Source organism: Tenrec ecaudatus, chromosome 5, assembly GCF_050624435.1.
Source record: "Tenrec ecaudatus isolate mTenEca1 chromosome 5, mTenEca1.hap1, whole genome shotgun sequence".
In the NCBI taxonomy this organism is placed as follows: Eukaryota; Metazoa; Chordata; class Mammalia; order Afrosoricida; family Tenrecidae; genus Tenrec; species Tenrec ecaudatus.
Window position 1 is genome coordinate 74,616,385 of NC_134534.1, and position 23,531 is coordinate 74,639,915.

A 23,531-nucleotide genomic window follows, 5' to 3' on the forward strand; every position below is an offset into this window, starting at 1 on the left:
TTCTCCAATCTGTCCCTTGGCTACAAATGGTGACTCTTTCTGAGTTTGGTGTTATTAAGTACTTTCATGTTTTCTGAGACTCAGATACTTTCTCTTCTTTTGCTTCAGATGCTTAGTCTTTGGTCCAGTGTTATACTTTCATTAACCAGAGGTGATTGAAAAGAAAAAGACAAATAGACCAAGACTCAATTCAGGAAGCTTCTGGGAATGCTTCCTGGAAAGTGGACATGGAAAAAGAGGCATCTGTGAATTCTCGTATTTGGAATCCCTTATACGAATACTCTCTGGCCAGTATCAAGCGGTTCGTTTCGTTTCCAGAGAATTAATGTTGTTTCCAAAAATTAGCTCTCATATGACTCATTCAGGTAACCAGTGTCGAATCTGAGAATTAGATTCTTGTTCATTCAACTTTATTACATTATAGTTTATGAATCACAGTGGCTCCTTGCCAGACTCCCTTTCGAGCTGAGCAGCCTCTTTGCTGTGTTATTGCAGCTGAGTCTCTTATTTGAAGTGTTTGTTCATCTTGGCTCATTTAGGCACAAGCAGAAGTTGCCCTATGGGAGATAACATCTTATGTTTATATTCTTTATAGGATTATCACCTCTGGGCTCATTAGAGTACAAAACATATCCCCAAAAGAGAAACAATCTGATTTTAGAAAGTCAGGATTCCCTTTTCCCTGATATGTTCCTAGCTTTCTTTAGATATTGTGCTAGAGAGAAAGCAAGCCATTGGCTTGGGAGCCAGGAATCATGGTTCCTGATCATTTTGCAGCTTTGTAGCTGTCCTATGTTGAACAACTTACTTTATTTCTCCGATTCTGTTTTCTTCTTTGTAAAACACAAATAAAGCTAGATAATCCCCTGCCCCCTTCTGTCATCAAGTCAGTTCTAACTCAAACCAGTCCTGTAGGGGAGAGTAGACCTATCCTTTGGGTTTCTTTCTGAGATTGTGAATCTTCCGAGGAACAGGCAGCCTCATCTTTCTCTCATGGAGAAGCTGCAGAACTTGAACTACTGGCAGTGTGGTTAGCAGTCCAATACTTAACCCACTATACCACAAGGGACCTTGAATGAACTAGTTCCAAACAAAACCATTCATTGCCATCAAGTTAATTCAAACTCATGGTGACCCTATAGGGCTGAGTAGAATTGCCCTTCTGAGTTTCAAGGCTGTTAATCTTTAAGTGAGCATAAAGCCTCATCTTTTTCCCGTGAAGAATGGCTGGTGGGTTTGAACTGCTGATCTTGTAACCAATCTCAGTCATACATAACCCACTATGCTCCATCACCAGAGCTACCTATCTATTCCTGTCTTAGGAACTTGTTGTGTTGTTGAATTTTGGAAAATTAATGCAGATTTTCCTAGCGAAATTATGAGTCCTGGTTTTCAAAGAATAAAAATAAAAGGCATGCTATTTTCTCACATGTAAAAAGGTGCTGAGAAGCAAGAAAGCAAAGAGATAGAGATGTTATCATTAAAATAATGATATATTTCACGAGTGTCTCACCAGGGCGTTGGAGACAATGTTTAATATAAGATGAAAAATTGGACTAGAGCTCAACTTCCGGTCAGTGGTTAAATAGAATATGGTGCTTTCATAAGTGGAAGAATCTACATCCATTGAAATTAAATTGTAAATGATATATAGAGCAATGAGAAATAGCTACTCAGTAAAAAATAAATCCAAACCATTTGCATGTATACATATATGTATATACAGAGATGGAAAGGATATACATATACTAACATGTTAACACTAATCCCCATTGGGCAATGATATTAACAGTAATTTTGTTTTGATCTCTCTTCACTTTTCTGCCTTCTATGTATTGTACATACATTAAATACACATTGGTTTGGCAGAAGACAACGTTTCTTTATATAGAGAAATGCTCAAAAATTGCCAGTGATGTCTAATGAATGTTTAAATTCCTTGAATGATTGCTGATTTTTCTTGACCTAATAATATAAATTTAAATATAGCTTTATGTTATGAATCCACCTTTGAGGTTTAGCAAATGCATAGAGTTATGGAGCCTTACCACAAACTACTTTTAGAATCGTTCAGTCATTCCCCAAAGTTTTCCCCCAGGGTCAGGAGTTCTAAACGACCGACCCCTCTTGGGGATGAGTCTTTCTTTTCCCTGAAAGAGTTACTCAGAAACCTCCACGGGCAGTTCTACTTTATCCTATAGAATTACTATGAGCTGGAATTGACAGGGAATTATTTGTATTCAATCAGCAGATTATTGATCTGCTTTCTACTGCTATAGTTTTATCTTTTTTACAAATATCAGATAGAGGGTGTGTTTCTTTCTCTTCACATAATGTTCTTGAGGCTTATCCATATTGTTGCATGTAATGGAATATTCCTTTTTATTGCTGGAAATAATTCCACTGAGCGTAGATATGGCATATTTTGTTAATCCTTACAGCTATTGATGGACATTTGATTTGCTATTACAGTTTTAGCTGCTATGGTTAATAGAACAGGCTTACACTGTATACTTTGTGTCTTTGCTGAAACAAAGAATGTGAAGCAACTGCTATTTAAGGTCAAAGACGATCTCCTTCAGTATGAATTACACCTCCACATAAATAAATTTAAAATCCTCACAACTTGACCAATAGGCAACATCACCCATGATAAATGGAGGAAAAATTGAAGTCCTCGAGGATTTTTTTATGTTACTTGGACCCATAATCAGCACCCTTAGAAGAAGCAGTCAAGAAATTAAAGGATGTACTGCATTGGGCAGATCAGCTGCAGAAGACTTCTTTAAAGCTTGAAAGAGCAGAGATGTTTCTGAAGAATAATGTGTCCCAATGGATGGATGTATGGATTGTGATAAGAATTATATGGGCCCCCAATAAAATGATTTAACAAAAAGAGTAAGGTGTCCCTGGCTCAAGCCATTGTATTTCAATGCTCTCATGAGCATGGGAGAGGACGACTTCAGAAGCCTTGCTGCATTTGAATTTTGATGTTGGTGAAGAATATAAAAAACGCCATCAGAGGAGTAGCATATCTGACTTGGAAGAAGTGGAGCAGTAGAAGAGAGGATAGTGAAACTCCCTCTCAGGTACTTTGGAAATATTATCTGGAGAGACCAGCCCCTGGAACAGGACATCATGCTTGGTAAAATAGAAGTTCAGCGGTAAACAGGAAGACCTTCAGTGTGATGGATGGACATGGCGGCTGCAACAATGGGCTGAAACAGTCATAACTGAGTCCATTGCAGGACCTAGCAAACAATATTTTGCTCTAGTGTACAAATTGTGGCAGTGAGTGAGACTGGCCACAGGTGAGAAACTCACACAAGCTTTGCTTTCAGACAGAGATGAGTGTAAACTTGATTATAGTGGATCGAACCATGGGCTAATATATGACACTGGATCAGCTGACCTCCCTCTGGACCCAACTTGCATTCACTCTAGTTTTAAGTATGTCTCGCTTGTTCCATGACAGAACTTTCTTCTCTGGCTTTTTCAATATTGTTGATGGTTTTTTCTTTCTTACCCTTTATTATTTTTTTCTTCTTTCTGTGTCATTTTGCTTTTATTTTGATTGTTTCTTTGAACTTTCCCCGTTTATGAAGCACAGAAGGAGAGGAGACATAGAGACGATAATTGAGGCAATGGTTTAGCAGGGTGGGCTATGGGACTTGGTGAGAAAATCATAAATGCAGGAAGCAGCAGGGAGGGAACCCTAGAACAGATCGCGATGATGTATGTACAACTCTTTTTTAAATCATTTTATTAGGGGCTTACACAACTCTTTTTACAATCCGTACATACATCATTTGTGTCCAGCACTTTTGTACATATGTTACCATCATTCTCAAAACACGCACTCTCCACCTGAGCCCCTGGCATCAGCTCCTCATTTTCTTCTCCCTCCCCGCTCTCCCCTCCCCCCGAACCCTTGATAATTTATAAATAATTATTATTTTATCACATCTTACACCATCTGACATCTTTCTTACCCAGTTCTCCACTGTCCGTTCTTCAGGAAGGAGGTTACATGTAGACCTTGTCATCTGCTTCCCATTTCTCCCTCACCCTCCCTCCACCTTCCAAATATCGCGACTCTCACCACTGTTCCTGAGGGGCTCATCTGTCCTGGATTCCCCATATTTCCAGTTCCTATCCATGCCAGTGTACATTTCCTGGTCCAGCTGGTTATGTAAGGTAGAATTGGGATCATGATAGTGGGGGGGGGGAAGCATTCAAGAGCCAGAGGAAAATTGTATGTTTCATCATTACTACCCTGCACCCTAACTTGTTCATCACCTCCCCACAACCCTTCTGCAAGGGGATGTCCAATTTCCCCCAGATGGGCCCTGGGTGCCCACTCTGCACTCCCCATCATTCACAATGCTATGGTTTTTTTTTTCCTTTGATACCTGATCCCATCAATGCCTGTCATCTCACAAGCTGGTGTGCATTTTCCATATGGGCTTTGTTGTTTTTCAGTTAGATGGCCCCTTGTTTATCTTCCAGCCTATGGGACCCCAGAATTCTATATATTTTGACAACTGGGCACCATCAGCTTTCTTCACTACACTTGCCCTTGCACCCACTTTGTCTTCAGCATTTGTGTAGGGATAGGCTGGTATGCTTCTTCCTTGTGGGCTTTGTTGTGTAGCTATATGGCTGTTGGATTGTTTTCAAGCCTTTAAGACCCCTGATGCTATATCATTTGACAGCTGGGCACCATCAGCTTTGTTCGCAACTTTTGCTTATGCACCCATTTTGTCCTCAGTGATCTAGTCGGGACAGGCCAGTGTGCTTCTTTCATGTGGGTTTTGTTGTCTCTCAGCTAGATGGCTGCTTGTTTAAATTCAGGTCTTTAGACTTCAGGTGCTATGTCTTTTGGTAGCTGGGCACCATCAGCTTTCTTCACCACATTTGCCTATGCACCCATTACCATCAGTGATCGTGCCAGGCAGGTGAGCTTCTCAGACTGCCAAATTGTTAGAACAAAGTGTTCTTATGTATACAACTCTTTTTAAAAGTGACTTAGCTATGGAAATTTATTATATAAAATATAATTTTAAATGCTATAGAAAGAAAGAAACTGAAGTTAACCGATTGTTACCATGCACGAAGGCCTTGGAGTTGATGTTACTGGTGGTGGAATAATTTGGAAAGGGATATCAATAATGGTAACACTACACAATGAGTATAGCCAACGTCACTGAATTAATTATACATGCAGATGTTGTTGGCTCAGAGAAATTTTTGTTGCATATAGATTTGCCACAATTAAAAAAATAGTACTGATTACACCCCAGTGTACAGACGATGGTTAGGAGTGAGAATGACTTGCGAACCCTTGACAACAACATAGTGATTGTAGGTGTAACATTGTAACTGTGTCTCCTTGTGGCCCTGCCACTTTATATTCCCCTCAGCCATATATGTACATTCCAATTCCCATCTTCTGTGGGGGTGTACTCAATTCTCACTGTCATATTAATTTGCATTTACTTAATGACTCATGATGCTGGCCATCTTTTCATGTGTTTGTTGACCATTTATGTATTTTCTTTGATGAAGTTTTATTTAACACTTTTGCCCATTTTCATCTCAGGTTATTTGTCTTGAGACCATATATATTTATATACATATATGTGTGTGTGTGTGTGTCCTTCTGTATTGTAGAGGATTTTCCTGCCTAGCAGATACATCTGTGCATCTCAGCGTACATTTACTCCTTTCTTTCATATTTGTGCTTTGAACTAAATTTCTGTGAAAATAAAAAGATAGGACTTTCAATTCTGAGGACAAAAGAACACATTTAAAGTATCCATTAATAGTCACTAAATGAGGATTTTCAGAACTTGCTTACAAGTTATAAAAATAATGAATATCCATTTGTAAGTCTAAGAATAACTTCTGTTTTCTTCATTGATGAGCTAGATGTAGGAGAGCAGAAGATAATATATATATGGTTTATAAGGCAAGAGAAAGAAGTATCTGAGGAACAAAATTAAAATTGAATTTAGAAAGTGGTACAGCCTCATCCATTTAACTAGCAAGACAGATGAAGATCATGAGGCTACTTGCTTCCAAGGCTCTCCATTCTACTCAAAATGTAGGTACCTGCCTTCTGGGGGGGCGGGCAATCACTGGAAAGAGTTAATAAATTACTACTGTCCATGCCCCCATGTAAAATGCACATATGTGGGCAAGTACACATGCACACATCCCTTTCCAAATGAAAGCGCATATGGATCTTACTTTCTCTAATATTCCAGTTCTCCCTAATACCCCAAGTTCCTCTCAAAAGTTAACATCACTTCCAGTCGTAATTTCTGGAACAACAGAGTGAACTAATAAAAGCCCTTACTTGGGCCTGGAATTTTAACTGACACTTGAATAACTATAGAATTTATCTCCTTTTCTTCTTTTTAACTTCTAACACTGTCTTTGAATTTAATGAGGGCATCTTCTATCTGTTCTCGCCTTCTTAAATATAAGTGGACAGTAAAAACTCTTGTCTGCAATATTAATCCAAAGGACTACACCAATAGTCTTCAAAGAATTGTAATAAAGAACATTCTAAATCAGTGTTTTAATTACTTGTAGGAGATGTGCAAACTCACGTAGTTCTATACTCTGTTCTATTTACAAAGTACTCAAAGCAAAATTAGAATTAAATTTATAAGGGGGTACAGCTTTGTACATTTAATGAACAAACAGGCATAAACTCATCAAAGTCCCCCAAGCCCTCAGTCCCACAAATCCCCATCACCTAGCCACTGTGCAGGGAAGGGCACCAGCCCAAGAGCACACAGAGTTCCCATTGTCAGACGTGAAAAGAAGCTCCACATCTCCAGACATTTGGGGAAATCATAACAAACCAAACAAAATGTAAACAGACAATTTAGGGAGCAGAAAAATATACATATCCATGAAAAGTTACGTTGAATTGTCTTAGATAAGCAATTACATACATAGAGCAAGAACAGAATGCAACTTTCATAAGTCATAATCAGAGAGCATAAAGGACCTCTTGGAAATGAATACTCTAAGATTAGAAATAACGTATTCTGTGAAAAGAATGAAAATCAAGAAAATCTCCCAGTAAGTGTAGCAAAAAAGCATGATGAAAAATAAGAAAGATGCTATATGAAAATTACAGGACCATATGCCCGACCATATTGAGAGAGATTTTGCTGAACACTGAAAGAGATTGATGAGAATCCGTGATGATTACATCGGAAAAAAAGGCAAATGAAAAGCAAAGAAATAGAACCCTAGAGAAATAAGCAAACCTATACAGACACTAAAAACTGATGTCACCAACCAGGCAGGGAGGTGCATGTAGGAGGAATAGCGTGAGAAAGAACACCATGAGAATTGTGGTGCTTGACACGCATGGGGTTATCTTCCACAGAATTTTAGAAGCTGCAAGCCATCGATTTCTGTTTATAACCATGACATTGTGTCTTTTCTGTTGCATGTTCCAATATGGGTGATGATGGCTTTCCCAAAGTAGTCATACGATGATTTTATAATCAGTGACTTTAATCATTAGCCAAAGCTGAGAACTAATCTTTGGAAGAGACTGGTACTTTCCCTTCCATAAAATCCTCTAGATCATAATAAAACAATGCACTTCTTGGCGCTGTGTTCTATATTACAAGATGTAAATATTATTACTACTACTAGTACTAAAAAAAGTTCTCTGTCATCTGGTCAATCAATGCTGACTGCATAAGATGGGGTAGGCTGCCCCCAAGTTCCCAAGACTGTAACTCACGTTGGGAGCAGAAAGCCCCGTCTTCTCCCATGGAGGGGTGGTGATCTCAGACTGCTGATCTTGTGATTAGCACCCCACGGAGGAGCCACCACCAGGGTGCCTATAAAATTAATACTAGCTTTTCATATTAACCACTTACGTAATATTAAAATATAATTATGAATTATCTCATTAAGGAGAACATCTAGTATGTAATCCTCAGATTGGTCACCAGTATTCTACTTCAGCCGACTGTAGAGTGTACCCTGGAACCACCTTTTCTTCAGCTCTGACAACCAAGCTGGGTGTGAATATTTTAGTATTAGTCTGCGGAACTTAGAACTTTGTTTCTTCATTGGCTTGGGATTATGACAGTTCATTAGATAACTTGACTATGCATTTGTACATTGCTCACGTTGGTTTCTCTATTGTCATTACCAAGGCCTTCTGGGTTTGTCTTACATTGTAATTCAGTTTCAGCACAACAGTGGGTTCTAATTTTTTATTAAACATTTCAAAATCAAATGATTTAATCAAATGGGAAAAAATGATGAGTTAATGGAATTGATATCACTTCCATGGAGTCCAATCAAATCCCATCTGTGAAATAAATTAGCAACTGATCATTTCAGAAATTACAAAATTTAGTTGCCTGGTTCTCTATTTTAATTAGGGAATTGAAGTAACTTTCAATTACGAGTCGATTTCCCCCTTTTCGTCTTGTCTAAGCCGTTTAAACATTCTTGGCTGGCTTTCTTAGCCAGCGCTCCTCGGAACCACTCCCCTTCCTTGTGTGTGTTTGCTCCGAAAATGCAGAAGTTGAAAAGTGCAGTTTCTTTTTAAGTTGGCCCATCACACAATCCTCCAGATGCCCATCCTGCAACCAAAAGAGGAACAACCAGACCTAACTCACTCTGATCCAGGGGATTCAGCCTCGTGGCCGTCCTCGCCACCATAAATTTAATTTATAAAATAAGGGATATGTGCAAGAAAATGTATTAGGAAGGAGGCCTGGAAAGAGGCAACATTAGACTTGTAGCTTCTCACGGCCATCAAGTTCATGTTGACTCAGAGTGACTCCATCAGATGGACTAGAGCTGTCCCTGTGTTCCAAGGTTGTAACTCTTTACAGGAGTAGAAAGCGCCATCTGTCTTCCTGAGAGAAGATGGGGATTTCAAACTGCTGACCTTGTGGTTAACACCTCAACTCCTACCCATTACGCCAACAGGGCTCCTCAAGTCATATCTTAGGTGATCGTACCAGCAGCATGGAGATAACAGCAGCTACTATTTTCAGTACTGCGTGTAAGTCATTGACAAAAGTTTTTCATATCCATCAACCTATTGAAATCTTATATGAGGAAAATACATTAGCTTATTGGCATTCCTGGATGTCACACAGAGTTCGTTAGTGCATTATTACTAACCGAAGGTTGTTGGTTTGAGCTCACCCAGAGGTGCCTTGGAAAGGACTGGTGGCCTGTTACCTAAAAGTCACGGCTATTAAAAAGCAGTTCTATTCTGGAGTTAGTATGAGTCAAATGGATTTGACCACACATATTTTTATACTAATATATCCATGTTTACAAATGGGGAATCTGAAGGCGTTCAGAGGTTTAATTGGCTGAAGTGGCTAATCTGTTATTTGGTAGAGCCTGTGGTCTCTACCAAATGTGGCAGAACGAATCAGGAAGCCCTTATAGCCACCTACCTGAGAAGAGATCAGGGCTTGAACTTGTACTCCCGTGTTGGCATTGTTCATTGCTTGTGCTGCCTGTTTAAGACTTAATCAAGTTGAAAGTGATAGTATTTTAAAAGTCTGCTTTGATATGATTTCCACAGTGCCAATCTGGGCATCCCTGCCAGCTGGGGGAGGGGGGTGGTGGGGAAGCTCACTCATAGATTATCCAAGTGAAATCTTACATTGATGTGGTTTGGCATCTTAGTCAAAGAAGCATTTACAAATCACTCACTTGATCAAGGCATTAGTTTAATTCTGCTAATGTAATCCAGTTTATAGCACATATTCTACAGAAAAATCTTTATTCATAGATGAACTGACAGCTAAAGATTCAACTGGAATATGCTTGGAAGGGTTATGTTCTAAAGTGTGAAGACATAGCAGTCATGCGCATAGTGGTTTTGCTCTGATTCCATGCCAGTAATAGAGGAATGTGTGGCCATTCAGCACGGCCTGCTTCTTCATTGCCGTTACATTTAATGCTTTGATCAGAAGTGCTTGAACGGTGACTATCTTTGCTGCCAAGAAATTAAGTTTTAGGTCAATTGCCATCCTGATAGAGCCAAAACATTTCAAGAGCAAAGGGCTGATTTATGACCTACAAAGTTAACATTCCTTTCTAGAGCGGTGCAAAAGTTAACAAAGAGCAGGGAGTTGAATCACTGATGGCCTGGAAAGTGACCTTTTTATCTGGGGATTTTTCATTTGTTCTGTGTGAGGCAGAGGTTGTGTGAACACCAGCTGCCAATCACACATCACCAGTGGATTTGTGAGATTATAGGACTGGGGGGAAATGAAGGTTAAGCCCAGGGTACAATACTGATAGTAATGAATTGTATAGGGTTGTTTGGGTTTTTTTTCAGGCAGCATTGGATTAATGTTCATTTTGAAAAAGGATTATAGTGTGTCTGATTCTTTCAGTAAACAGATATTAAGCAGATTATTATGTTCAATCCATGAAACAGAGTCGTAATGAATATATGATAAATGAAGGGGAAGAATTAACCTCTTCTCTCACTGTGCACGTCAGAGACATTGGGGTCGGTTAAGGGAGCAGAAATGGTTTCCTCTGTGGGTTGGGACCCTTTTCCACCCAGGGAAACATTGAATGACTATTCAGGACTTCATTTATCCCATACCTGCCTGCTGCACCCAAGCTATGAAGTGCATCCCTTCTGACTCTGTCTTCCTCATTAACATACTGCCAGAATCCAGATGGAAGTAATGGGGTGTTCCCAGGTGATGCTACAGGTTCCTCCCACATCCCGCTGCCACCAACTCAATTCGGACTCATGTTGTTGTCGTTGTTAGGTGCCATCAAGTTGATGGCATCCCACAGCGACCCTCTGCATGCCAGAATGGAAACCTGCCCGTCCTGCACCGTGCTCACAGCTCTTCCTAGGTTTGAGCTCCTTGATGCAGCCATGGTGTCAGTCCATCTCCTTGAAGCTCTTCCAGTTTTTAGCTGCCCCTCTGCTCACCACCCGTGATATCCTTCACCAGGGACTGGTGTCGCCTGACCACATGTGCGACGTACATGAGACGAAGTCTCACCGTCCTTGTCCCTCCAGTATTCTGACTGTACTTCTATGGCAGCTTCTTTGTTCTTTTGACAGTCTAGAGTACGTTCAATAGTCTTTGCCAGAACGAAAATTCAAACACATTGATTATTCTTGTCTTTTTTTTTCAATGTCCAACTTTCACACGCAGTTGACATAATTATTCTGACTCATAATAATCCCCCATTGCATTTCAGAAAGCCTCATCTTTCTCTCGCTTTGGGGCCACACTCTGTGCAATTACTGTCTCGCCTTAAGGTCTGCTCTTTGTTTTCGGAATGTTGGTGAAATGAGTGCTACTTCTTCGGGGGAAATCAAGCTGTTCCTCCACTCACCTGCCTTAGGAAGGTGGTGGCGCTCATTTTGAGAATCAGCTTGGATTCGTCGGTATTCATTGACCCAAGAAGTGTGTGAGGGTGTGTGTGTGTGTGTGTGTGTGTGTGTGTGTGTGTGTGAAAGAGAGAGAAAGAGAGATATTTTTTAATCACAGATTGGAGCCCATGATCTATTTTCCACTCAACAGTTGATACACATTTTCTTTCTTTCCATTCACTGCAATCCCTTCGATAGATCATCCCGTATCCCACTTCCTCCCTGTGTTTCCTGTTTCCACGCCTCCTTCTCTCCAGCCTTTCTGATAACCACTGCCCTTTTCCTCTGCAATGGCTGAGTATTCCAAGGAGTGTTCACTTTCCCTGTGTTACTGTTTCCTTCTAGGTTTTTCTATTGTTCAGCTGGACAAAAAGGGCCATGAGAGTGAGTACAGAAAGATGAAACGCTGTCTCTGTAACTGAGTTCATTACGCCTCAGTCTTTATTTCATAGATAACTCTCACATAAAGTACTTCAGTTACGTGTGGTTTAAAACATAGTCTTTTGTATAAATGTTAAAATGAGTTTTAGAAGTCTCTCGTTCTCTTTCTGCATGCTAACAGCGAACTTTATTGTGTGGATGTTCATATTTGGGCCCCTGTGGCTTTCCTGGTGTCTCGTCAGCTAGGTCTTTGGACCTGGTCCTCTCCTTGCACCCACAATTGGTTTCCATTGACTCCCATTGGTTGTGACTGACATCAACAATCCAGGAAAACCAGACATAGTAGCTCAGCACTTCTTTCCCCCCATTTTGACATTTACTGAGCTTCACCCAGGCTCAGCCATGCCTTCCTTCTGCTTCCCAGTTCTTTGGGGATTTCCCATCCACATCCCTGTGATGAGTTTTGCTCTCCCCTCAAACATGCCCACTCTCAAGCACAAACTGTGTGGTAACATTTTCAGATTTCCTTTCTTCCCATTGGAACGAGGGAATAAAGAGTGTTTGGGGAATACAATTGGACTCCCCTGCATTGCTGGTGGAACTGTGAAATGATGCACCTACTATAGGAAATAATTTAGCATTTACTCAAATGTTAATCATAGAAGTACCAGTAATTCCAAGCAAAGATTCAAACAGATACTTCTTCTTTACCAATGACTTTTGTAAAAATACATATTCACAATAGCTGAAAGGTGGAAATAACCCATGTCATCAACACCAGATGAGTGCTTAAACAAAATATGATAAATATGCCCACAAAGATATCACTTGGTTAGAAAAAAACAACACAAAAATAAGTTCTGACCCGTGTAATTACATGGCTAGACCTTGCAAACACACTGAGTGAAACAAGTACATAAGAAGCGTGACCTTATGATGGTTGCTAATGACGGGGGCATTGAGAGTTATTGTTGGAGGAGTGCTGAGGTACTGTTCATGGTGATGTAAGATGTTTGGAAGTAGATAGTCGTGATATTATGATAATATGGTCAGTGCAATTAAAGTCATTGTGTTATATATTTTAAATGGTTAAAACGACAAGCCTTTTTATACAGCAAAAATATTGTTATTAGCATTCCAGTTCACAGCTGCTTGAGTTTATTTCTAACACAATGTGTTCAGACATGTCCCTGCAGTTAGTGGTTGGCAGTAGAAAATCTCACTCAATAACACAGGTTTCTTGCTTTCACTAGTGTGCCTTCAACAGAAGGACCAATGAAACCAGTAATTTCAGGGGGATTTGCTGGGCCAGTTAAAAACAAGGCAGAGAGCTCATCTCGGAAAGTGATAGCGACTGATGTTTGTGATTGCAGAGCATACTTTTGATAGATTTTCTCACGGGATTTAGGATGATTACAGGGGCTTATTAGGAAAAGGTTTTAAGAAAATGCATCACTGCATTGGTTAAAAAAATAATAATAAACATACCAGGAAAGTGGCACCAAGACCTTTTTCCCATCACAACAATGCACCCTTCATCCTCTGAGCAAAGGCCAGATTAAGAGCATATTGTTGGGAACCCCTCCCCTACCGACTGTACAGCTCTGCTCTCGCCCACTTACACTTATTTTGTTCCCCGAACTCAAGAATACTTCAAAGGACCACAGTTTCAGTCCTTTGTGGATGTCAAAACTGTCATTTTGACGTGGTATCCATGAAAGAGTGCAGAATTCCTTGAGGAAGGGTTAGAGAGATGGACATGGGAGCTTGATGGGAGGCGATGTCAAGAAACGGCAACTTCACATTTTGATATTTTTGTCTAGTAAAGGTTTCGATGATTGTGATGCAAGCCTTTTGACCTACTCTCATGTGTAATCATCTCTGTGTGACCACTCCCCAAAACCCCCAAACACCCTAACTGCCATCAAGTCAATTCCTACTCATAGCAACCCTGCGAGACAGCGTGGAACTGTCCATGTGGGTGTCTGACCCCATCACTCTTTTTTAAAATCATATTATTGAGTGATCTTACAATTTTTATTGCAACCCACACATCCATTGTATCAGGCATATTTGTACATATGTTGTCATCATTCTTTTCTAGACAATTACTTTCTATTGAGCCCTTAGTATCAGCTCCTCCTTTTTCCCCTCCCTCCCCCAACCCCCAGCCTCACGTCCCCTTGATAGATTATTATTATTTTCACATCTCACACTGGGTACTATCTCCCTTCCTCCATGGTTTCCATTGTTCTTCCCCCTGGAGAAGGTTGTGTGGTTGTGTGTCAATCATTATGATTGGTTCCCCCTTCCTCCCCCTCTGTCCCCACTGTCTCCCTACCCATCTGGTATTTCTATTTCCCTTCCTGCTCCTGGGTTGCGTGTGCCATGAGTTCTTATCTCTTATCTACACTTGTGTACATGCTCCAGTCTAGTCTGAAGTGAGAGGCATCACTGGGGTCATGGAAGTGGGTGGGGGGTGGTGGTGGTGAGGAAGCCTCAAGGAACCAGAGGAATATTGTGTGTTTCATTGGGTGCTTTGCTGTGCCCTGGTTGACACATCCCTTCCCTGTGACCCCTCTGTGGGGGATGTTCCATTGTCTACAGATGGGGTTTGGGTCTCTTATCCAACCCCCCTTCTTCTCAACCATATGGTTTTGTTTGTTTGTTTGTTAAGGGTCTTCTGATGCCTGTTACCTGGTCCCAATGACACCTCATGCTTGCACAGGCTGGTGTGCTTCTTCTGTGTGGGTTTGTTGCTTCTCTGCTGGATGGCCGCTTGTTTCACTTCAAGGGTTTGAGATCCCACATGCTATCACCTTTAATAGCCAGGCACTATCTGCCTTCTTCACCACATTTGCCCATGCCATTTTGTCCTCAGTGATCATGCTGGGAGGGTGAGCATCTCAGATTGCCAGTTTGTTAGAACAAAGTGTTCTTGTCTTGAGGGAGGGCATGAGCAGAGGCCAGAAGTCCATCCACTATCTCAGTATATTGCCATATAAATATATGTTCAAAGGCCAATACCTCTATTGTTATGGATTACTGTATTTACATATAGGCATACTATGCTTATACCTCTATCCATAGCTTTGCTTCCTAGATCATGCCTCTGTTTCCTTTTACCTTCCCTCTTCCCCACCATCACCCTCTCCGTACTTCTGTCTCATAGTACTTCCTCTCAGCTAGATTGTTGTTGTGCCAGCACCCCCAGGATCTCTATATCCTCCTCATTATTGACTTTTATTCCTTAGTTGTTACTCTGTCTATAGTGGTTTGCCCATCGCCCACTTCCCCCAACCCCTTCTCCCGAATCCCCTTGGGCCGTTGGTCTCATTGCTTTCTCCTCCAGCTTGCTTCCCATGCCTGTCTTATGTACGTTGGCATACCAACAATGACATAGACCAAACATATAGAAAGCAAACAATTGAAAAAAAGAAAATAAAAAATACATAATTCTAGGTCTGTCCACTGACCTTTATGACCATTTCCCCACTGGTTCACTGGTTCTGGGGGAACTCCGGGAGCAGCCCCTCCTAGCCTGAAGTCTATTTTGGGTGCACTTTAGGGACCTTGTAGCTTTGAGACTGTGACTCTTTATAGGAGTAGAAAGCTTCCTCTACCTCCCACAGTAGTGAGCAGTGGACAATTACTCTCAAAATCACATAACAATGATGATATAAATAGCACTAATTATACAATGCAAGTGTCAGCAGACCTTCCTAGATCATCATGGCTATATCATTCCAACCTAAATAATTTTTTCCAATACACCAATGAAGACAGCTTTCTGTTACCTGTCTTTGATGAGTCATGAATACAACTATCCCTGTACTTTTCCTGGAAATGTACACATTTGTAACTTGGTATTGAATAGTATTAAGCTTATTGCTGCTGGAATTCACACACCTGTAAGGAATAAGGACCATCCCATCTTGGTAATAATAAGTTGACTTCCTTGTTTGTTTTCCTAACACTGAACATTCAGTGAACTTGGTGAGCTCCTTTCACACCCCTACCCCAGTGGGAAAATCACTTGAAGCCTATAGCTTGTGACCACATGGCAGTGCATGGAGGGTGGAATTAGTCACATTGATTCTGAATATGACAAAGAGCCTGTCCAAATCTTTGTCACCGTGCAACGTTCAAGCAACTTGAAACCAAAGTACAAGCAGAACAAAGAAGAGACTCGGTATTTGGAAAGAAATCTGGTGAACTAAATTACCAACAGTTTTGAAAGGGTCATTGATAGCTAGCATGTAGGCTAGTGCAGTTCCTAACTTGGGGTCCCACCTCGATAATCATATGCAGCCTCTCTTTATTTAATCTTTGGGTATAAAACACCGGTGCAGTGTTTTCTTGTTAGATTTTTATCTTCGAAAAGTCAGACTGCATTGCTCAATGTTGCATGCAACAAAATAATGGAGAATACAAGGAGGAATAAGATGCAAATTTCTAAGCAGTATTTAAACAACAACGTTCTTCTTGTGAATTGGTGTAAAAGCACATTGTCTTCTCATGGAGAAAACACAATCTTTATCTTTATTTCATTGACCTCGACCACACCTCTAATTGATTTTGTTTGGGGTTTGGGATTTCTCCATGGAAGGTCTCATGTTTATGTTTGAAGTTTAATTTGACCATTTCGGTTTATGTGAAAATAAAGCTTTTAATAGGGTTAATCTGGCGACCTAAAAGTCCATTCTGGGTATGATCATAATCTTGATCTCTGATGAGATCCAAGATAGTAATATATTGTGATTAATCAAAATGGATCGCACTGCATCTTCACAGATGGACTAGAAATTCAGAGTTCTTCTGAATACTTGTCTTAATCTTTCCAGCATAAAATAGCTTTGGGCTTTTAACTTTAAAACTTATTGAGCCCACTAAATAAATGATTAGGAATCAATTTTGGAGGAAGTGAAGTTTTGCTTGGATTAAACATCAAAAAGAAAGAAATGTGCTTTTTATTCATGGTAATATTTAATTGAATAGTTCATATGACTTAAAGTGTAGTGAAAGTATTAATAAAATTTAATGATGATATTATTTATTTGTATTTAGAGGGAAATGCTTTTAAAAATAATATATTAAAAAAATCTTATAAAACTCTTAGTCATGAAGTCAAATCCTGACTCTCAGTGGCCCAGCAGGACAGAGTAGAGCAGCCCGTTTGGGTTTTTTAAGCTGTATTACTATATGGAAACAGACGGCCACACCCTTTGTCCACTGAGTGGCTGGTAGATTCAAATAAGTGAGCATCTAACCCTTAGACCACCAGAGCTTCTTGATAAAAAGAACAAAGGAAACATAGGAACATGGTGGAAAATCACAGTGAGACTGTTCTATATTCTTATGAGCATAAACACTCCCCCCTACCCCCGCCTCCCAGGTTATTGACTTTCCCTCTTCTAATTGGGTAATTCTTGTTTAATTGGCATCTGATAAGAGAAAGCTTTATTTTGGCAATAGAGCTATCCAACATTTAACACCCAGAGAGCAGGGACAACTCTTGGACCCCTGTATACAGTATTCACTGAAGGTGCCTAGGACTTTGACAGAGGGTTGTTTTTGTACTAGATTTGCCCGTTGACTGCTACACTTCCTACACGGGGCCGAGTGCTCCATGGATCCAAGCAGTTGACACCAGGACTGTGCAGAGCTTGCTGTTAAGTAGCTTCTTGGCATTAGGAGATTGGCCTCTTGGCTGTCAGATCCTTCCTTACCTATCTAAATGAGAATTAAGCGAAAGCTGCCAAGCAGCCATGTAGTTCCAACCTCAGTGATGGAGCAAATCAGGCTTTAAAAAATCACAATGAACACTAGATAACAATGAATGACTTCAGTGTCCCAAAGAACACATCCTTCCTTTTCATTGAAATGCCCTTATGTGGTTTCAGTAACTCCAAATTCCATAATACATCATCCCCCCTATAACCCTCATATTGCCATGACCCTTTAATACAGTTCCTCATGTTGTGGTGACCCCCAACCATAACATTATTTTCATTGCTACTTCATAACTGTAATTTTGCTACTGTTATGAATCATAATGTAAATATCTGTGTTTTCATGGTTACAAATTGAGCGTAATTAAAGCATAGTGATTAGTCACAAAAACAATATGTAATTATATTGTGAAATATTTATCTAATTACAAATAAATGAAATTTTACCTGGAAGCATGGTGTAGCATGGGTAAGTCTTCACACCTGGTACTCATATGTGGATGTATCTACAGGTAAGGAGCGGTGTCTCGGTTCCTGAGACCATTGGAAATATGTGTTTTCCGATGGTCTTAGATAAACCCTGTGAAAGGGTCGTTCGACCCCCCCGCCAAAGGGGTCATGACCTGCAGGTTGAGAATGGCTGCCCTGCATCTTTAATGCATGTACAATGCAAACTACTAGGGTTCTAGTTCATACACATGAACAAAACATGTTTAAACCTCTTGCTGGGGATAATACATATATGACTGCAGACAACTTGCCTCAACAAGAGTGCATGTGTCCTTGTTTCGTTAGTGTGCCTACTAAACAAAACAGGGGGGTAGTTTTGGTGCTGTGAGAAAAATAAGTTTGGGGTCAGAATCAATATAAAATTTTTTTTAACTCAGATAGACATCTTTCCAAACCATGGAAACTCTGCAACAAGTGCATAGGAGTTTCACCCCAGGTAAAATCATCTTTTTTGGCAGATAAAGCATTTTAAGGACAGTTAGGAAGCTGTCGAACCCGAGTCAAAGGAGGGAAGACTGCCAGCCTCAATGACCAGTCCAGCAACTGCTGGAAAAAGACCTCAGAATTACCACTGATGTGAGCTCACATGGTTCTGCATTTTCATTTTTAAGAGAATATATTGATCTCAGCAAGCATTCACTGTGGTGGGTGCCAAACATGTTGTACAAAGATCAGCTGCCTCAAAGAGCTCATCTTTTCAATGTCCTTTTAAGCAAGAAAAAAGCTAATGAGGACCATTTTATGGGGCAAATCATGACCTGTCACGAGTCTTGGATTTATCAGTGGGATCCAGGCAGCAAAGTACAATCAAAACAGTGGCTTTCAGGGGGATGTGCTGGGCTGGTTCAGTTCTAGGCAGCGAGATCAGTTCAAATGGTTATGGTGACCTTTGGCGGGGGATGGGGGGCGGGTTATAAAGGGGGTAGTCTTGGTAGATTTTCTCCAAGGACACAGAAAACAATCATAGAAACTCAGTATGAAAAAGTTTAAAGAAGATGGAAACCAACATCAGTGAGAAAAAGAGCAGGACAGTTGAGCCAGGAAATTGGTGGGGTGTTTTGTTTTGTTTACCCAAATTCTTTAAGGGTAGCAGGGGCTGCTCTATGGGAAACCCATGGAAAAATCTTACCCAGCCATCCTAGCCCTTGATCTGGCCCCTTCAGGCTTCTTTTGGTTTCCACAGCTCAGTATTGAAAAGAAAAAACATTGGAGTCCCTGAAAGAGGCCAAAATTGCCAACTGGCGGTGGTACCATCACCTTGGTTCCAACCCATACCGACTTTATGCAAAGCACAAGGAAACAGCGCATGGTCCCGAGCCATCCTGGCAGCTGCTCCAGTGCCTGCGCCCATCCTTGCAGCCAGTGCGTCAATCGATCTTGTTGAGAGCTGTCTTCTTTTAAGGTCCCTTCCACGTTACCAAGCATGATGCCCTTCTCCAGAGAACAATCCCTCCTGACTATATGTCCCAAGAGGGCAAAGTCTTGTTGCCGTCTTTGCCTCTAAGGCCAGCCCTCCTCCAAGACAGTTTATCCTTTCAGGAGTCCGTGGGACTGTCAATAGTCTTCTCCAGCACCATGAACTAAATGCAAGTTTTCTTCCTCTGGCTTCCCTAGTCAATGCCCAACTTTCACCGGCATGTGAGGTGGCTGAGAAATACCATGGCTTGGCTCAGGCATGCCTTCGTCCTCCAAGTAATACTCTCAAGAGATCTAGTGCAGCAGACTTACTGAACACCCTGCATCATTTCCTCTCGTGACTGCTGCCTCTGTGAGCCTTGATTGGTTTTAGCCAACCAAGATAAAAACCCTTCATAACTTCAACCTTTGCTTCATTCTCCATGGAGGTCACCTGTTGGTCCAGGTGTGAGGATTTTAGTGTTTTTGACATTGAGCTGCAGCAATCTTTACTGGAGGCTGCGCTCCTTGGTCTTCATCAGCGATATTCAAGTCCTCCTCACGTTCAGCACCAGGGCTGTGTCATCTGCATAGCGCAGGTTGTTAATAAGCCTCTGCCCTATCCTGATGCCACATTCTTCTTCATATAAGCCGGTTTCTCTGATGATTTTCTCAGCATAGAGACTGACCAAATATGGTGAGAGGATGCAATCTTGACACAAAATGCCCTGTGGCGAAAACAAAGGAGGGCGGAATTCTTTGGAGAAGGTTTGAGAGATGGAAACACCAGCTGCAGAAGTGTGTAGTCTTAGATGGAGGAGACATCACTTACAACAGCTTTACCTTTTAATATTTTTGTTTATTTAATATTTCTATGATTTTCTAGCAATAATTTTTAAATTACCCTCATACGACAATGTAGTTGGAGATTTCTTTACATTAAAAACACTCATCTATGGAAGGATCTATATAGGTAAGTAAAAATCAATAATAGCAATGGTGTGTACCCACACCTATGAAAGGAGTCTCAGGGCAGTATAAATGATTGACACCCTTGCGTTAGTGCCAAAAGGTTAACAGCCACTTTGAGTCCCTCCAGAGGTACCTTGAGAAAGGCCTATGGATCTAATTCCAAAAATTCAGCCATTGGAAACCCTGTGAAGCACAGTTCTACTCGGACACACTAGGCATCACCAGTTGTCCAAATCGCCAAACACCTGGTGGACCTGTATAAAAGCAGACCTTGTTTGCTAGGTAGTGGGCTGCTAACAGAGAGGTTGATGGTTCAAATCTACTTGCTGTTCTGATGGGATTTCGCTTTTGTTTTTGAATGTTGGAGCTTGGTTTAATGTTTATTTTAAAGATCAGTAGCTGAAATATGGTAATAGGTCTTCACAATTAACTTGACTAGAAGTTAGATTTAGCTCATCCCATAGCATAGTACTGAGCACCATCGTTCAAGACCCAAACGCACTGCTATTGAGTCAATACCAACTCAGCAATCCTATATAGAAGTTTGGGGACTATAAACCTTTACAGAAGCAGACAGATTCATCATTCTTCCCCAGAGCAACTGGTGGGTTTGAACGGATGAACTTGCAGTTAACAGTCAATGCCTAACCCACAGCATCACCAGGGCTCCTTGTGCACATATTAAGCCATAACAAATTGTTCCGTGAACTTAGCTTAGATTTTACTAATAAAAATTACTAAGCAGCATTTATAACATATGGCTTGTGAAAAAGAAGAAGAGAAAAAAATCAGTTTACTAATTGTTTTTGATCAACATTTTACCAAACTAATAATTTCACAAAATAAATTATGTCAACAAGTTGCTCTACCTTTATAGAGATACCATTAGGCATAAGCTCATTAAGAATCCCTAAGCGGTGCAAATAGTTACACATTTGACTAAGTGGTGGATTGGAGATTTGAATTCACCAAGAGGAGCCGTTTTCTTTTCTTTCTTTTAGCTTGTTTGTCACTAAAGACTCTAAGAGGCACTTGGGAAGGAAGATCTGCTTCTGAAATATCTTATTCTTGAAAACACTGTGGAATGTAGTTCTACTCTGCACAAGTAGAATCTCCGTATGTGAGAAGTGACTCAGTAACAACTGGTTTGAATATACAGTGAGACCTTGATTGTCAAATGCCCCCAAGCTCAAACTTTCCAGTACTGGAACAGCAAAGTTTGAAAAAAAAACAAAACCCAAAACTTCTCCATGTTCATATCTGTGCTTGATAGTAAAACCAAAAGTGCAACTTTAAGAGGCCTGTGCAAATTGAGAGTCCAGTAGGGAACACGTGTCACAGCTGTGGCTCAGATAACATACCATGCTTGTGTTAGTGTGTGAAAACCTTCATCTTGGCGCTTTCCTTTGCACTTAATTTGCATAAAATGTCTTCGCCATGGCTCCAGAGAAAGTTAGTGAGACCAGCAGTCAGGCTAAGAGGACTGTAAGAGCCACGATAGGGTTAAAGAAATAAATCATTGTAAAATTCAAATCAGGCTGCCCCTTCTCTGATTTGGCATCTGAATACAGCATGGCTGCATCAACATGATCAACATTTTTAAAAAATGTGATTAAAACAGCTAATGTAGCAAAAACTGTGAAATCATTAACCATGAAACAAAGAAGCCAGACCATCGAAGAGGTTGAAAAGTTACTATGAATTTGGGTAAATCAGAAATAACTCAATGACATTAGCGTATCCCAGACAGTGGTATGTGAGAAGGCTAAAAGCCTTCACAGTGAATTTTTAAGTGTAATTTGGGGGCCTCTAGACTGATTATTTAGTCTTCCATGATTTCTTATGGGAAAAAATATGTTCAGTTCTTGAACTTCTCAAGGTTTGAACATGAATTTGGAACAAATTGAGCCCCAAAACCGAGATATCTAGATGGATTGGTGGGTACATGGATTGGGACAAAGATAAAGACATGCCAGAGCCCTGGTGGCAGAGTGGATATGCACCAGTCTGCTAACCATAAGGTATACAGTTTGAAACCAGAAGTTGCCCTGCTGGAGAAAGATGAGGTTCTCTACTCCTATAAATAGTTACAGCCTCGGAAACCCATAACGACAATTCTACCCATCCTATAGGGTTGCTATGGGCCTGAATTGACTGAATGGCAGTGAATTCTGTGACTTTTAGGTTTTTAAGGATGTGGGTACTTACTAACAATGATAAGACATCAGGCATGAAATAAACAGGACGGTTTCAAATTACCTGGCCAGGCAACCATTCCAGTCTGTTCTATTTTCTGGGGGAAAGTAGCTACTAAAGTTGTGGATTAAATGGCCTACCCCAGAGATTCAAGGAGCCGTGGTGGCACAGAGGGTGGCTCGTTGGGCCGTTAGTCACAAGGTCAGCAGTTCAAAGCCACCAGCTGCTCTGCAGGACAAAGCAGACACTTTCTGATGCTGTAAAACGCTTTGGAAAGGCACAAGGGGAAGTTCTACTCTGTCCTAAAAGATTTCTATGAGTCAGAATTGATTCAGTGGCAGTTAATATGGTAGCTCAGAGACATACGTGCTGTGAAAGCTGAGTAAAAGCGTGCTTACGGCTGCATAGGAATCAGTGAACAAGATAACGGAGAGGATTGCTAGAGATTTTCAATCCATTGAATGGGCTGATGGCACACAACAGACTGGATAACCGACACGCATATTCAAATAAACACGACTTCAGCTGTTCTTTCTATCTATGGAAATATATCGCACATTTGTACATGTCATGGATATGTGTAAATAAATATATTCATCTCCCCCCTCCCACAGGAGACCTGGTGAACCCCCGTTAATCAAAGGCTGGCTTCCTTATCTTGGACAGATACAGAACTTTCAAAAAATGCCTGTCACTTACATAAAAACTCTTCAAAAGAAACATGGAGATATTTTCACAGTTCTCATTGGGGGTAAGAAACACTTTTCTGTTTCCTAATGTCTCGCCTGTTCTTTAATGCCTATTTGTTTCCTCTAGACAAAATACTGAATGTCACTTTGTTTTATTTGTAGTGCAAATGCAAAGAATACCATATTGTTTAGCACAATCATTATGACATTTAAAATATCGATACCAAA

The 23,531-nt window shown here is 40.6% G+C and overlaps 1 protein-coding gene across 1 annotated transcript in view; it reads left to right on the plus strand.

Moving 5' to 3' along the window:
- The window catches only part of CYP7B1 (cytochrome P450 family 7 subfamily B member 1), a 200,164-nt gene that overhangs the window by 142,872 nt on the left and 33,761 nt on the right, over positions 1 to 23,531 (plus strand). The window contains exon 2 of the mRNA XM_075549630.1: positions 23,229 to 23,365. Coding sequence (XP_075405745.1) covers positions 23,229 to 23,365 — 137 coding nt within the window. The remainder of the gene's footprint in view (positions 1 to 23,228; positions 23,366 to 23,531) is intronic.